Genomic DNA, 18,148 nt, shown 5'->3' with positions numbered 1-18,148 from the left:
GAGCGCATCAAGGTCCTGTGGCGGAACACACACACACACACACACTACAGATCGCATCCATACTCTCACCACATTCAGCGATATCGCTTGCTTCTCGACGCGCGTAAGGACTTGCGACGCTGTGCAGTGGATCTTCCAGGACCTGCGGGAGGATCACATGGCCGGAATCGCGTGGTATCTCCGGATGTTGTGAGTGTGTGCGCGCGATTGTACAAGTATGTGCAATATTGTGAGTGTATGCTGTCTGATGTGTGAGCGTATGTGATCGGATGTGTGTCGGCCGGACGCAGGGGAGGACGGCGTACAGCACATCTGCCTGGAGCGCCCACCGGAGATCACAGGGAGGAATGATGTGGAATCTGAGGTGTATGAGTGTATGCTGTCTGATGTGTGTGTGTGATCTGCTGTATGTGTGTTGGCCAGATGCAGGGGAGGTGTGCATCACAGAGATCCCAGGGAGGAATGATATGGAATCTGATGTGTCTGTCTATATGAGTGTATGCTATCTGATGTGTGACTGTGTGTGTGTGTGTGTGAGCGATCTGATGTGTGTGTGTGTGTGTGTGTTCTGATGTATGTGTGTCGGCCAGACGCAGGAGAGGGCAACGTGCTAGGAGATCTAGGAGCCACACAGACGCCCGAGGCTGTTAGTATGATGATCCTGGAAAGGTGGGGGGGGTGTCTGCTTTTTGTGTGGGGTAAACTCACCCCCAACCATGTCTCCTCGAGAATAAGACACCCCCTGAAAATAAGACCTAGTGCTTTTTTCGGGGCAAAAAAATATAAAACAGTGTCTTATTTTCGGGGAAATAGGGTATCTATTCTAGCTATCAATTATCCTATCCTATCCTATTTTTTTTCTCCTTTAAAAAACGCATTAAAGCTATGTGCGCAAATTGCTATTTTTAAACGCTGCGCTTGTGCATTTTTTGCCTCTAAAAATGCACAAAAACGCACCCGCGACAAAAACGCAGTGGTAAAAAAGCATTGCGTTTTACCGCATTTTTTGCTTTGTTTTTGAACCTTGCGTTTTACTGCGTTTTTCAAATGCATTGGATGGGTGGAAAAACGCAGGAAAGAATTGACATGCTCAATTTTTTATGTCACCACAAAAACGCAGCCAAACAAAATGCAGTGTGCGGACAACAAAAATGAATTGTCATAGGCTTTGCTGGGGAAGCAAAGTCATGCAGTTCTGAGCCAACAAAACGCACTGCAAAAACGCGATAAAAAACTCTGTGTGCGCACATAGCCTAACACGGCAAAAAGTAATGTTTTTGGTCCACAAGCTGCGTTTTATGTGACCACAGGAATAGAGATGCACTTAGAAAAAAGATGCAACGTGCAGAGATACCCTAAGGCTAAGTTCACACACTGCGTTTTTTTTTACGCTGCGTTTGTGCGTTTTTTTTGCGGTAAAAAATGCACAAAAACGCACCCTCGGCAAAAACGCGTGCGTTTTTACCGCGTTTTGTGCTGCCTTTTTGCTCACTGCGTTTTTTATCAGTGAACAATGTCATTAAAGATTGTTCAAAAAAAAAAAAAAAAGTTGATGTAATTTCCTTCTTCAATAGGTTCTTCATTCTCCACTACTGTATGCAGGAGAGCAGACAGCTTCAGAACTACAAGGCTCAGCGTGCTCCATCCAGGATTGTATGATGGAGGGAGAGGCAGGGGGAGCAGAACTATAAGGCTATGTGTCCACGGTAGAATGTATCTGCGGATTTTTCTGCATGAAAATCCGCGACTTTCGCACCTTATTTTTGCCGCGGATTTTTTTTTTTCCTTCCCCATTCTATACCCAAAATCCGCACCAAAATCCGCAACAATAATTGACATGCTGCAGATTTTTCCGGATCAAAATCCGGGGCAAATCCGCCGCGGAAAAATCCGCAGCATGGAGACAGCATTTCCAAAATGCCATTGAAATGGCTTGGAAGTGCCGCTGCTGCAGATTTTCAGAAAATCCGCGGTAAATCCGCGGCAAAATCCGCGCAAAATCCGCAGCGTGGACACATAGCCTAATAAGGCTCAGCATACTCCATCCAATAGTGTATGCAGGAGAGCAGACAGCAGCTGCAGAATTGCAAGGCTCAGCATCCTCCATTCAGGACTGTATGCAGGAGTTTTTTGCCCCCCAAAAAAATGACGTGGGCTTCGTCATATATTTGTATGCTAGCCAGGTACAGCAGGCAGGTACGGGCTGCCCCCAACCCCCAGCTGCCTATTTGCACCTGGCTGGGAACCAAAAATATAGGGAAGCCCATTTTTTTTATTGTCTATTTCATGAATTGCATGAAATGATTAAAAAAAAAAAAAAGACATGGGCGTCGCCCAATTTTTGTGTCCAGCCAGGTACAACTAGGCAGCTGGGGATTGGAATCTGCAGTGCAGAGTGCCCAAGCTTTCTGGGCACCCCCACTGCGAATTGTAGTCTTCAGCCACCCCAGAAAATGACGCTTTCATAGAAGCGCCATCTTCTGGCGCTGTATCCAACTCTTCCAGCTGCCCTGATGCCAGGTGGCTCGCTGGGTAATGATGGGGTTAGGGCTAGCTGTATATTATCAGCTAGCCCTAAGCCCGAAATTCATGGTGTCACGCCAATATTAGACATGGCCACCATGAATTTCTAGTAAAGATAAAAAAGAACACAACACAATTAGTGACTACATCTTTATTGAAATAAAGAACCCCCCTCTGCAGTAATCCTGGGTCAAGGGTCCCGCGCCGTCCAATCCAGATCCAATATCATCTGATCAGTTTGCTGGAAGGCAAAGCGATCAGATGATGTCAGGTTCAAGGATGTGAATCACATGACACAGCAGCTGATTGTATAAAAGCAGTTTATACAATCAGCTGATGCATCGGTGCAAAAAAAAAAAAGAAAAATATGCACCTGTCTGTGATGACTCCTGTCCGATCACTGCAGGAGCTGCCGGTAATCAGTGAAGCAGTCTCCTGACGGCATCAGCTGATAGTTTAAGCCGGCCGGGCGGTAAAAAGCTGGCATTACCGCAAGACTTATGATCAGCTGATGCGTCAGGTGACTGCATCAGGTGATCACTGCCAGGTCCTGCAGCTATCGAAAGTCTGCACACAGCTGGAGCGGCGGTACCGGGAGAGGAGCTGGGAGCGGACATGGCACTGGGAGTCTGCGACAGGTGAGTATGGCATTTTTTTTCTACTGTTCACTTTTGATTTCGCAGCTGCTTCCAACTCCTGCCTGGCCATGACGCCGCACGGGAGCAGACATGGCACCGGACTGGAGGTGGAATCTGCGGTGACGGTATCGGGAGGATTCACGCTCCTGTGTTTACTGACAGAAGGAATTCTCTTCTTGTACATGTCACTGTACTACCCACCCCTTGCATTTATAGCTGCGTTTTTAGTCATAGAAACGCACTAAAACGCAGCTATATTTGCAATTTGCGTTATTCATTGCGTTTTGAACATCTCATTGAACTCAATGGGTAGATAACGCAGTGAAAAACGCAAAAATAATTGACATGCTGCGTTTTTGTGGGCACTACAAAAACGCAGCTTAAAAAAAAAAAAAAAAAAAAAAAAAAGCTGTGTGCAGACAGGAAAAATGAAAACTCAGACTTTACTAGGGAAGCAGTCATGCAGTTTTCTGAGCAAAAACGCACCCGAAAAACGCACAAAAATGCTGCGAAAACTGCACTGTGTGAATTTACCCCAACAGGTTCGCTCATCTCTAATATTAGCAATGACACTTTTTTTTTTTAATGAGAATTCTCATGACAGAATGCAACAGCCGACCCCGCAATGTTTAGCAACTTCTGGCCCAATATTACAGGTATCACATGAGCCCCACTGCTGTGTTACAACAGGATACTCCTAGAAATCCTAAAAACAACCAAGAAACAATATTCAGGATGTTTATTTCTGCAGTAAACTTGTTCGGTAACCTAACATTTATTCTTCTGGGACCCATCCACTACCCATGTTGTACTCAAATGTGCTTCCAAATGCAAATATCCAGTTTCTGTTCCAATAATAGAACAACTCGTGCATGTTCTTGTGAAATAGTTTTTGTTCTGTCCTTGAGTAACCTTGCCCACACGTCTATCACATTGCCACATCCCACTAAGATTCAGCCGCAATCATATCTCGAGTGACCTGGAATGCAGCGATCAGGGAGCCGAGCTGAATCTTCTCACTTGTCCCAGAAGCCAATCTGTACCTGAAAGAGAAAAGATACTTAAAATCAGTGGGTTTAAAACATTTCACTGCTTCCATGTAATTAGGAAGATACATACTAATGTTTTTCATATTTAATTTTTGCAATGATTAGCATTAATGTGAATCTGTCATCAGGTTTTATCTGAGAACACCACAATGTAGGTATCGAGACCCTGATTCCAGGGATGTGTCACTTACTAGGCTGGGTGTTGTAGCGCCAATATTTTCTTTCAGCAGATTATCACTACAGTATACAGTATCACAGCATGCAAGACCAGCTATTACGTGCAATCCCCCGCCACCACCACTTATTAGCAACTTACAAAGCACACTGTAAACAAGAAGCTGTCAATCGAGTGTGGCCAGGGTTACACACAGCTCAGCAATTTCAGCACTGCTACATTACCACAGAGAAACCAAGGATTCTAGTAAACTTGCACCAAACAGTCCAGTAAGTGACACATGGCTGGAATCAGGTTCTCGGTCTCTACAGTATGCAGCTGTCAGATTACATAGTAAAGGAGTAAAGGACCTGCCGACAAATTCATTTTAATAAAATACTCCAAGACTAACAGGAACCACTGGAGCAAACAATAAATAAAAATTGAGAAGGCTTTTATTTAGCTGATTTTTCATTTTTGCTGTGTAGCCATGGATGGAGTTAAATCATTTTCATTAGCATTAGATTGCAGGGGAGTAATACCAGCCCTCCAAAGGAATGTTCTTGTTGAGGATAAGAATTAAGTAACCAGAAATACTTAATTCAGCTATTTCATAGACTCAGGTGTATAGTTTAGTAGATGTAAACTAACACACATATTTTTGAATGCTTTTGTTTCTTACTAACACGTATATATGTATATTGCATATTTTGTGATTTTCCTTAACACAGTATATACCAGCATATGTAACTTAAAAGTGGCTGCCACATCCTGTCTACACCCAAGATGATGCACAAAGGAGAAATTCCTAAAGCTTGGACTGACCAATGCAGAAGAGATTATGCTAATTTCTATAAGTCTTGAAGCCCCGACCTACGATACTTTATTGGACCATACTTTTGTCTACACCCCTTACTTCTCCTGAACTGTATAAAATTTCAAACAATAAAGAGAGGCAGTCAGCCAGCGTCTGTCATGGAGATGGTGGTAACTGACTTGTTGTCCGTTATTTTAGTCTCATGTGCACACATGACAATATAATTTGGAACAGCAGTCAGATCCCGAGGGACCGCTTGAGTCTCATTCTCAACAGTCTCACTAAATATGTGCCCAGAATATTAAAGGGAACCTGTCAGGTAATTTATGTGTTCTAACCTAGTAGCAGTGTGATGTGTGGCCTTCCTACCCATCCCTGTGTTGTAATATTGTGTAATGTGCATGTATAAAAATATTTTTTATTACTTATGTGTACCCTATGTAAATTTGAAGGGGCTCTAGCCCCATGGGCATCGCATCGCCCTGTTGGCGCGATACCATGGATTTACTTTAGCGACTTCCTGTCGCTCCTTGGATCCTGCGTGTGCGCACTTACCATTCCTGCAGCCTTGTTATCCGGGTGCTTGCTTCTCGTCTTCAGACAGGCACTGCGCATGCTCAGAAGATTCCTGTGGATCCGGTCATGCGCAGTGCACGTCTGAAGAGAAGAAGCAAGCACACGGATAACAAGGCTGCGGGATGGTTAACTGCGCACGTGCGGGATCTCAAGGAGCTGATGGTGACATTGCTCAAGTAAATCCATGGTATCATGCCCACAGGGGTGTGATACCACAGAAAACATGCAAACGCCCAAAGGGCGATGCGATGCCCAGGGGACTAGACCCTCTGATCATTTACATATGTGTACCCTAAGTAATAAAACATTTTTATACATTCATAATACACAATATTACAACACAGGGATGGGTAGGAAGGGGTTACTAGGCCACACATCACCCTGCTACAAGGTTAGAACATAAATTACCTGACAGGTTCCCTTTAACCTGAAATAGGCTTTCAATGTATTTAAAAGGGAACATATGGCTGTAGGGTATATGGTGCAGATTAAGGGGTTTTTTTGTTTCTTTTTTAACTTTTGCTTTTTTTTTTTAAAACAAAAAACACTGAAATGAACGTAGTAAGACCAAGCAAAGTCCACCCCTCACACAGCTACTCTGTCGTATTTCTGAAAACGGAAAATCTATGTAAAAAAAACTAATCTTATCTTGCTGCATCTTGGTCTAGAGGTGTATAAAAGAAAACACTAAGAATGCAGTTTACAGCTATGTTCACACCTTTTGTATTTGCTGGGGTGTTTGCAGCTTTTTTTTTTCACAAGTTTTATGCAAATTAAGGCTGCATGCGCACGTTGCGTCATGTCCCTGCGGAAATTTCTGCAGGGATTTCACAGCACATGTGTGCGTCAAATCGCGTAATGAATGCAGTGTTTCTGCAGAAGAAAAGCCGATTTCATGTGCTCTGGATGCAGCCTCTCCCATAGACAGAGCAGGAGCTGCATCCAAAGCGCATGGAATAAGTGACATGTTGTTTCTTAGAACGCAGCGATTTGGAACAAAATTTTGGCATCCAAATCGCTGCGCTCTCAAACGCAACGTGCACATGGATTATACACAATCTACATAGAATGTGCAGGGGACACAGGTCGCATACATTTACGCTGCAGTGCAATATGCAGCGTAAATGCATGAAATTCGGCAACGTGCGCATGAGCCCTAAAAGCTGCTTTTTACAATACCAGCAAAAGCTATGGGATTTTAGAAATCTCATGCACACGATTGCTTTTATTTCCTCCCGACAAATGGAACGCAACAAATAAATGCTGCAAAACTTACTTTTTGAAAGCTGCTTTTTGTTTTACAGCTAAGGCTGCGCTCACATCAGCGGTATTTTGCCGCAGGGCCGGATCCGGTACAAATGCGTTTCAACTCAATTCACCTCCAATGGAGTCGCGGCGGGATTCGGTCACATTCACCGCATGTTGCCGCGATTCCATAGGAAATGAATGAAACTGAAACGCATTTGTATCAGATCAAAATACCGCTGATGTGAGCCAAGCCTAAGAGAGCAGGTCTTGGCTGCAGCAAAAACACGTGTGAATATAGCCTAATTCTTCCCTGCCGCTACCATCTATAATGTTTTATCGTTTCTCAGGCACAACTGTTATATATGTAATTATACATAATATATAATTTTACTCATATACCAAGATAAGGTAGCAAGTGTTCGTGAAGTTTAAAGGAAATGATACATGGCTTACTAAATTTTTAAAAAATATAAAGCTGAAAATTGTGACGTGCATTTGTAAGGAAAGGGTTCTTTACAGTTAGAGCAGTCAGACTGTGGAATGCCCTACCACAAGAGTAATGGCAGATAATATGACAGCTTTTACAAAAAGGGCAGGATGATTTCCTCAGTACACACATCATTGTTGGTTATAAATTACTTAATGACAAAATGTATAATTGGTGGAGGAAGGTTGAACTAGATGGACCTAGGTCTTTTTTCAATATAACTATTCAGCCTTGAATCAATACTTTGTACGACCACTTTTTGCGGATATTGCTGCTGCAAGACTTTTCGGATATGGTGCAGCGAAAATCAGCAAACAGGAGCAGATTCTGCAATCACAAAGGAGGCAGCCATACAGGAGGGAGGTCATGCCCCATTTTTCCCTGAGGAAGCCACTTTAGGGGTGGCGACACGCGTTGGGGTTTTTTTTCTTCTTGTCCTCCCTAATGTATGGCTGCCTCCTTTGTGATTGCAGAATCTGCTCCTGCTTGCTGATTTTCGCTGCACCTGTTTACCCTGTCTATGTGGTATTTATGAAATCTTATGTACTATTATGTATGTTTTTGGTGCATTTTGCTTGTTTTTCTGCTGATGTCCATCTATCAGTATTGAGGCTTTGCCTTTCTTATTAATATATAGTGTCTTAGGCTGCTTTCACACATCCGGTAGGTGCAGAGCCGGCCAATCCGGCTCTAAAACCTATGCAACGGATGCGGCGAAAAAGCCGCATAATTTGCATAAGTTTTTTTTAAATGCGGCCCGTCCGGTTTTTGCCGCTTGCGGCGGCCGGATGCGGGTTTTGCCACATCGCGCCGCATCTGGCGTCCATAGACATGCGGCACAATGCGTTTTTTTTTGCCGCACAAAAAAACGTGCCAGGCAACGTTCCATCCGGCCGCCTCATTGGCAAAATCTGCCGCATGCGGCAAAAAAACCGGACGGAACGCAAGCCCATGCGGCACAATGCGGCACTAATTAAACTCTATGCAGGAAAAACGCAACTGGCAGCAAAAAAAAAACAACGGTTTCTTTTTTCCTGCAAAGTGCCGGATTGTGCCGCACAGGAAAAACAGGAGGTGTGAAAGCAGCCTGAGGCTATGTGCGCACGTTGCATAAATTCATGCAGTTACGCTGCGCTACAAAAGCATCCTGCGTCCCCTGCACAGTCTATGGAGATTACAGTCTATGGAGATTGTGCAGGGGCCTTGCGCACGTGGCGCTTTAGAGCGCAGCGCTTCGGCTACCGCCGAAGCGCTGCGTAAAAAGAAGTGACATGTCACTTCTTTCCTGCGCTTTGCCGGCAGCTCCTGCTCTGTCTATGGCAGGAGCTGCAGGCAGAGCGCACGTTCTTGCCGGCACCATGCGCTTCAGAACGGAGCTTTTCAGCTGCGCTCTGAAGCGCACCTTTTACGGTGCTGGGCTAGTACGCAACGTGCGCACATAGCCTTACTTATTTATATGGAGGGGGTGACCTGTGGGGTTTTTGTCTTATTATATGCAAGCCCCTCTATGTGTTGAACATGTTTGTGTATTTTAAATGCTTTTAACTCCATGTTGGTGTTTTTTGGCTAATAAAAATTGATTGAATATTTTCTATTTGGTGATCCCAATTATTACACACCTTCTTGCTTCTTCTATATGATTCTGTAATTTCAGAAAAAGTGTTTAACACACACACACACACACACACACACACGTTTGCCTCATTGAACATTTACCCTTAGTATGTGTAATTCTCTTTAAAGGCGCAAGATACTTACTCTATATCAGCCATCTTTGTTAACAAATGCATTCGGACAGATGGTGGAAAATCCACTGGGAAAAAAAAATAAAAGGTCATTTTGGCTTACTTGTTTTTATAGAATGTTTTCTAACTATTAGCTTCTTTATCAAGACTTTTTGCTATATTGCTTCATTTCAGAGGTAGTGTAGCAATATCCTTGATTACACAGCGCAGTACAACCGTTTACAAACTTTATGTTGCAGGTTGCAGACATTATACTGGGATGAATGATGGATCGTTTCATGTGCACCTAGTCACTAGTCAAGTCACTAGTTCACTAGATAAAGATTTCTTATGATCTTTGTGTTTAGCACCCCCTGGTGGACAAATAATGATTTCTTACACGATTCAGGTAGATAATTAACCTGATACAGTTGCTGTGGGAACCATTCTGAGATAGGGGAAAATCACCAAAGAAACCAGTCACAAACAGATGGCATTTGACTGAGGACCGAGTCCCCACTGCTTATTTCCCCTCTTCAGCGCAGCACAACAAGGATATCAGGTATGCACTTTGCACCAGCTGGACCCAGGAGAAATACACAGACGTCATTCTTTGACTCATGGGAGAGAAAAAACAACTCACCTTGGCAAAGCCAATATCAAAGAAGTTCTATTGTAGTGATAATCTTGAAAATACAACACATGCACACAAGCCCCAGAAGTAATATACCCAGGGGTCAATGCCATAGAGAAAAAAAAAGCTAAAAAAGCAACATCGAAAAAAAAAAAAGGACAGAATTAAGGGCAGACAGCAGCTTAAACTGCAAGATGCATATGTTATCAGCATACAACAAGTCTTTTGAGGTAGTAGTTAGTCTGAAGTTCTTAAAATTGTAACAAAACACTACATGTGCACCATGAGAAGCAAATATGGGTCCTCCGATACAATATATACAGTGCAGCAAGAGTTTGGACACTTGCTCATGCAATGATTTGCCTTGTTCTTATTGAAATGTGCACATTGAAGATTCAGACAAAAGGCAGCAAAACCACATGAGAACATATATGGAAAAAGGAAGTTAAGATACACTTGTAAAACAAACTACAACAAATGTTAAACTGGGATTCCTCAAACTGACCTCTTTTTCCTCTGCTGACAGTAGTCACCTAGAATGGATTTCCAATAGTCTTGAAGGCATCCCAGAAGAATGCAGCACTTGTTTGCTGCTTTGTCTTCACATGGAAGTCCAATTCATCCCAATCAATCTCAATTGGGTTGAGGTCTGGCGATAGTGGAGGCTACCAACTTCTTTCTCCTTCTTGATCACATAGTCTTTATATAACCTGAAGGAGTGTTTTCTGGCATTGTCCTGTTCCAACATAAATGATGGTCCCATTAAGTGGAAAACAGAAAGGATGGCATGACATTGTAGAATGCTGCAATAGCCATCCTGGGTAAGTGTGCCTTGAGTCAGAGCATAATACAGATTTCCACTGATTTAATATCAGTCCTTGTGATACTTGGCCCAAACAAGTCGCATATTTGTGGTCTTCAGTAGAAGCTTCTTTGCAGCAATTTGACTATAAAGACCTCATGCACGGAGTCTGCACAGAACAGTTTAAGTTGCGATGTATCTGGTACTTGATGTCTGCCCATCATTGAGAGCTGTAAAATGAGGTGCTGTATTAGTTTTCTGAGGCTTATAACTAGTAAACTAATCCTCTGCAGCAACTAGTCGTCCTTTCCTGTGGCAGGCCTCATGAGAGCAAGCTTTATAATAGTGATTGATTGTTTCCACAACAGCACTTGATACAATGAAGGTTGTAGCAGTTTGAAGGATTGACCGACCTGCACATCTTAATGTAATAATGGTCTGTCTTCTTTTTACTTAGTTTTGTGGTTCTTGCCACATACTGGGTTAGGACAGTCGTGGAATAGGGATAAGCACTGTACGGAACGGTCTGCCAACACTGCCTCTACAAAACACCTGATGGTCGCAAGAACTTTCTGAAGGCCTGGGATTCTACAAATTAAGTCTTGATGAGCCATACCTGTTCAATGAAAGCCATTCTAGATGACTACCTGATGAAGCTACTGGAGAGAATGCCCAGGGGGTGTAAGGCTATGTTCACACACTGCGTTTTTTACCTGCGTTTTTGGTCCGTTTTTGCTGCAGAAATTTCTTGAGAATTTCTTGTAATCTTTCTGCAGACATTCCCCAGCAAAACTTATGGGGAAAAAAAATTAGCTGTGCGCGCACTGCGTTTTTTTCCTAAGAAAATTCTTTCAGTAGATTTTCTTAAGAAAAAGAATGAGCATGTCACTTCTTTTCTGCAGCTAACTGCGTTATTTCACTCCATTGACTGTAATGTAATCATGAAATAGCGCAGGAATAACGATGGTAGCAAGTGATGTGCGTTATACCTGCGTTATTCCCGCGTTATTTTGCGTTTTCGGGACATAGTGTACTTCCCTGCACTGCGTTTTGCAGGGAAGTGATGTCACTAGGACAGGAAGAGGAAGGAGAAGAGAAAAAAAAAAGCGTGTGCTCCGCTGTGTTTTTACCTTCCAGCCGGGTAAACACACAGCGGCGGCTCGGTATTCTCAGGCTGGGGAGAGCGAGGGACAGGGTTAATGCCCATTCCCCCCCCCCCCCCCCCGCAGCCGAGAATATCAACCGCAGCTGCCCCGGGACTGTTGCATCCATTATGCGGCAGTCCCGGCATGTTACCGGCTCCTCCAGATGCCGTGATGCGGGGGGCAATCCAGGTAATATGGAGTTAACGGCAACTAATAGCTGCCGCCAAGTCCAAGATTAGTGATCGCAGCGTCTATGACACGCCGTCACTAATCTGAAAGTGAAAGTAAAGAAACACACACACACCGAAAAAACCTTTATTTTGAATAAAAGACAAAAAGCCCCCTCTTTCTCCAGTGTATTAACCCCTCCCAGACACAGCTCCGACGTAATCCACAGCGATGTCCCCCGGCGCTTCCAGCCCTGCTCCAGCCGCGTGTGACAGTTCTCCACGGGTCAGTGAGCGAGTGCTGAATGCAGCTCCTGAGCGTGGCTGCGGGGAACTACAGGACATTTCTCACGGCCGCTGATGTGAACACATTACCGGCCATGAGAAGTGCAGTGTGTGGGGGGAAACATGATAAATAAAGCTGGAATATCTATCCCTCTATTATCTATCTATCCATCCCTCCCTCTATCCATCCCTCCCTCTATCCATCCCTCCCTCTATCCCTCCCTCCCTCTATCCCTCCCTCTATCCCTCCCTCTATCCCTCCCTCTATCCCTCCCTCTATCCCTCCCTCTATCCCTCCCTCTATCCATCCCTCTATCCATCCCTCTATCCATCCCTCTATCCATCCCTCTATCCATCCCTCCCTCTATCCCTCCCTCTATCCATCCCTCCCTCTATCCATCCCTCCCTCTATCCATCCCTCCCTCTATCCATCCCTCCCTCTATCCATCCCTCCCTCTATCCATCCCTCCCTCTATCCATCCCTCCCTCTATCCATCCATCCCTCTATCCATCCCTCCCTCTATCCATCCCTCCCTCTATCCATCCATCCCTCTATCCATCCCTCCCTCTATCCATCCATCCCTCTATCCATCCCTCCCTCTATCCATCCCTCCCTCTATCCATCCCTCCCTCTATCCATCCCTCCCTCTATCCATCCCTCCCTCTATCCATCCCTCCCTCTATCCATCCCTCCCTCTATCCATCCCTCCCTCTATCCATCCCTCCCTCTATCCATCCCTCCCTCTATCCATCCCTCCCTCTATCCATCCCTCCCTCTATCCATCCCTCCCTCTATCCATCCCTCCCTCTATCCATCCCTCCCTCTATCCATCCCTCCCTCTATCCATCCCTCTATCCATCCCTCTATCCATCCCTCTATCCATCCCTCTATCCATCCCTCTATCCATCCCTCCCTCTATCCATCCCTCCCTCTATCCATCCCTCCCTCTATCCATCCCTCCCTCTATCCATCCCTCCCTCTATCCATCCCTCCCTCTATCCATCCCTCCCTCTATCCATCCCTCCCTCTATCCATCCCTCCCTCTATCCATCCCTCCCTCTATCCATCCCTCCCTCTATCCATCCCTCCCTCTATCCATCCCTCCCTCTATCCATCCATCCCTCTATCCATCCATCCCTCTATCCATCCATCCCTCTATCCATCCATCCCTCTATCCATCCATCCCTCTATCCATCCATCCCTCTATCCATCCATCCCTCTATCCATCCATCCCTCTATCCATCCATCCCTCTATCTATCCATCCCTCTATCTATCTATCTATCTATCTATCCCTCTATCTATCCCTCTATCTATCTATCCCTCAATCTATCCCTCTATCTATCCCTCTATTATCCTATCTATCTATACCCCTAAATATCTATTATCTTTCTATATTATCTATCCTTCTGTCGATCTATCTATCCCTCTATGTATCTATCTATCCCTCTATGTATCTATCTATCCCTCTATCTATGATTCTATCTATCTATCCCTCTATCTATCTATCTAGCTATGATTCTATCTATCTCTCTATCTATCTATACCCCTAAATAGCTATCTATTATCTATCTTTCTATATTATCCATCTATTATCTATTATCTACAGTATCTTTCTATATTATCTGTCTATCTTTCTATATTATCTATTATCTATCTATTATCTACAGTATCTTTCTATATTATCTATCCTTCTGTCGATCTTTCATCTGTCTATCTATCCCTCTATCTTATCTATCAATCTATACCCCTAAATATCTATCTATTATCTATCTATACCCCCTAAATATCTATTATCTATCTATATCCCTCTATTATCTATATCTATCCCTCTATACTCTATCTATTCCCCTAAATATCTCTATCTATCTATCCATCCCTCTATCCATCCCTCTATCCATCCATCCCTCTATCCATCCATCCCTCTATCCATCCATCCCTCTATCCATCCATCCCTCTATCCATCCATCCCTCTATCCATCCATCCCTCTATCCATCCATCCATCTATCCATCCCTCCATCCATCCATCCCTCCCTCTATCCATCCCTCCCTCTATCCATCCCTCCCTCTATCCATCCATCCCTCTATCCATCCCTCCCTCTATCCATCCCTCCATCTATCCATCCCTCCATCTATCCATCCCTCCATCTATCCATCCCTCTATCTATCCATCCCTCTATCTATCCATCCCTCTATCTATCCATCCCTCTATCTATCCATCCCTCTATCTATCCATCCCTCTATCTATCCATCCCTCTATCTATCCATCCCTCTATCTATCCATCCCTCTATCTATCCATCCCTCTATCTATCCATCCCTCTATCTATCCATCCCTCTATCTATCCATCCCTCTATCTATCCATCCCTCTATCTATCCATCCCTCTATCTATCCATCCCTCTATCTATCCATCCCTCTATCTATCTATCTATCTATCCCTCTATCTATCCCTCTATCTATCTATCCCTCAATCTATCCCTCTATCTATCCCTCTATTATCCTATCTATCTATACCCCTAAATATCTATTATCTATCTTTCTATATTATCTATCCTTCTGTCGATCTATCTATCCCTCTATGTATCTATCTATCCCTCTATGTATCTATCTATCCCTCTATCTATGATTCTATCTATCCCTCTATCTATCTATCTAGCTATGATTCTATCTATCTCTCTATCTATCTATCTATACCCCTAAATAGCTATCTATTATCTATCTTTCTATATTATCCATCTATTATCTATTATCTACAGTATCTTTCTATATTATCTATCCTTCTGTCGATCTTTCATCTGTCTATCTATCCCTCTATCTTATCTATCAATCTATACCCCTAAATATCTATTTATTATCTATCTATACCCCCTAAATATCTATTATCTATCTATATCCCTCTATTATCTATATCTATCCCTCTATACTCTATCTATTCCCCTAAATATCTCTATCCCTCTATCCATCCCTCTATCCATCCCTCTATCCATCCCTCTATCCATCCCTCTATCCATCCCTCTATCCATCCCTCCCTCTATCTATCTATCTATCCCTCTATCTATCTATCTATCCCTCTATCTATCCCTCTATCTATCCCTCTATCTATCCCTCTATCTATCCCTCTATCTATCCCTCTATCTATCCCTCTATCTATCCCTCTATCTATCCCTCTATCCCTCTATCTATCTATCCCTCTATTATCCTATCTATCTATACCCCTAAATATCTATTATCTATCTTTCTATATTATCTATCCTTCTGTCGATCTATCTATCCCTCTATGTATCTATCTATCCCTCTATGTATCTATCTATCCCTCTATGTATCTATCTATCCCTCTATGTATCTATCCCTCTATGTATCTATCTATCCCTCTATGTATCTATCTATCCCTCTATGTATCTATCTATCCCTCTATCTATGATTCTATCTATCCCTCTATCTATCCCTCTATCTATCTATCCCTCTATCTATCTATCCCTCTATCTAGCTATGATTCTATCTATCTATCTCTCTATCTATATATACCCCTAAATAGCTATCTATTATCTATCTTTCTATATTATGCATCTATTATCTACAGTATCTTTCTATATTATCTATTATCTACAGTATCTTTCTATATTATCTATCCTTCTGTTGATCTTTCATCTGTCTATCTATCCCTCTATCTTATCTATCTATCAATCTATACCCCTAAATATCTATCTATTATCTATCTATACCCCCTAAATATCTATTATCTATCTATATCCCTCTATTATCTATATCTATCCATCTATACTCTATCTATTCCCCTAAATATCTCTATCTATTGTGAGACTGTGACCGGGGTTATCTATGACGGCCGGTATGTCTCGCCCCGGTTGTGCTCACTCCATGATAGAAAGTAAATCGACTCTAGGGTTAATGCTGTTTCCCTACAGGCTGAAGGAAGGGTTAAATGGAAACAGGAACAAGGGCAGGTGTGCCGGGTGTGAGGGAGTGAACACAACTCCCTGAGTTCTCTGCTGGAGAGGCACATGTATATTGGTGTGGACTTTTGTTTGGACATTAAACCGTGTGCTGTGAAACTTAATGCCTGGATCCCGTGTCTTCTGCTGCGCAGCCGACCGTGCTACCTCACATATGGTGGAGAATGCGGGCATCCCAGCCGGTGAGGTGTAGCTTCCTTTTCTGGTGACCCGGTAGCACATGTCCTGGATTCAAGCGGCTATACTACAGCCCAAACCCAGCGACGCCATGGAGGACATACTAAAGCATTTGGCTCAGGCTAATGCACAGCAACAACAGGCTAATGCACAGCAGCAACAGACCAATGCACACCTGCTCCAATCCTTGAAATTGCAGGAACAAAGACACCAAGAACAGCTGGTTCAGGCCAATGCACGTCAGCAGCAAGCCTTACAATTTCAGGAACAAAGACATCAAGAACAGATGGTTCTCCTGGCCAAGTCGATCCGTGCTGGACCGGCAGCAACAACCCCGGGACCGGGTGATGACGGCAGCGTCCGGAAAGCGGTGAGACAAGCGTTGCAAAAGATGACCCCGGGGGATGATGTGGAAGCGTTCCTGGCGGTGTTTGAGCGGGTGGCCGAGCGGGAAAAGCTGCCGACCCCCCAGTGGGCTGAGGTATTGTCGCCCTATCTGACGGGGGAACCCCAAAAAGCGTACCTGGACCTCTGTACCGAGGACGCCATTGACTATGTGACCCTAAAAGCCGAAATACTGGCACGGTTGGGGGTGAATACCTATGTACGGGCTCAGCGGGTAAATCAGTGGTTCTATGAGGAAGCCAAACCCGTACGCTCCCAGGCCTATGACTTGTTGCATCTTGTAAAAAAATGGTTGCAGCCTGACACTCTGAGCCCGGCGCAGATGGTGGAAAGGGTAGTGGTGGATCGTTTTGTGCGCACTTTACCCGTCACCGTTCAACGGTGGGTAGGACAGGGTGACCCGAGTACCCTGGACCAATTAGTGTCCCTGGTAGAGCGGCATGTGGCTACGCAGGACTTGATACGGGACACTGAGACTTTGCGTACCGCCCGTCGGTCCGGCCCCTCCAAGCCTAGGGCCAAGGACCCACCGCCGACAACGGTGCAGGAGTCCCCTACCGTCCCGCCTGAGGCCGCGGCCGCCAATCCTGAGGTCCGGAAGGTTCTGTACCCTAAACGACAACCCGTCAAGGGGGTTTCCGTCCCCATTAGATGTTGGCGGTGCCAGCGGGTGGGACATATGGAAGCCCAGTGTCCACTCACCACGGAGCCCATGGATTGTGGGGTTACCCGGCGGGGTTCAATGTATGCTCAGGTGGTGTGTACCGCTGACCTGGTCTCCCCAGAGACGGAGCCCCACTTGTGCCAAATACAGGTGAATGGATGTCCGGTTACAGGATTGTTGGATTCCGGAAGCTTAGTGACCCTTGTGCGATCCACCTTGAGGGCTAAAGTAAAGGCCACAGGACGTACCGTGGGGGTGGTTTGCATACATGGGGACCGCCGAGACTATCCCACGGGGATTGTCACCATCACAGCACCTTGCGGTCAGGTGCAACATGAGGTGGGACTTCTTAACACTCTTCCTTATGACGTGATCCTAGGAAGGGATCTGCCCTATTTTTGGACTTTATGGAAGGGACCCCCTAAGTCTCCTCAGATATTGGTCAGTCCGGGACCTGAGCCCTACAATCCTGAATCCGAGACACCTGCCGTAGGCGTCCCCATTATAGGGACAGAATGTGAACCCGATAGGTCGCCCCTAGAGGTATTGGCAGGAGAGGCTGAGACGGTCGAACCCATCCCGGAGTTGGAGGCGTCCCCGGATACGTTTGGGACTGCCCAACTCCAGGACCCTACATTAATACATGCCCGGAGTCGGGTGACAGTAATTGACGGGGTGGCAC

The 18,148-nt window shown here is 44.7% G+C and overlaps 1 protein-coding gene across 1 annotated transcript in view; it reads right to left on the bottom strand.

Moving 5' to 3' along the window:
- Positions 1-3,883: 3,883 nt before the first annotated feature.
- The window catches only part of RFC5 (replication factor C subunit 5), a 75,071-nt gene continuing 60,806 nt past the window's right edge, over positions 3,884-18,148 (bottom strand). Inside the window, exons 10-11 of the mRNA XM_075341852.1 lie at positions 9,251-9,305; positions 3,884-4,204 (exon numbers count right to left, since the gene is read on the bottom strand). Of these exons, the coding sequence (XP_075197967.1) occupies positions 4,108-4,204; positions 9,251-9,305 (152 nt within the window). The 3' untranslated portion in view covers positions 3,884-4,107. The remainder of the gene's footprint in view (positions 4,205-9,250; positions 9,306-18,148) is intronic.

The sequence above is a fragment of the Anomaloglossus baeobatrachus genome, chromosome 1 (assembly GCF_048569485.1).
Source record: "Anomaloglossus baeobatrachus isolate aAnoBae1 chromosome 1, aAnoBae1.hap1, whole genome shotgun sequence".
Lineage (NCBI taxonomy): Eukaryota > Metazoa > Chordata > Amphibia > Anura > Aromobatidae > Anomaloglossus > Anomaloglossus baeobatrachus.
Note: the sequence above shows the minus strand (reverse complement) of the source record. Positions and strands in the feature narration are given on the sequence as shown.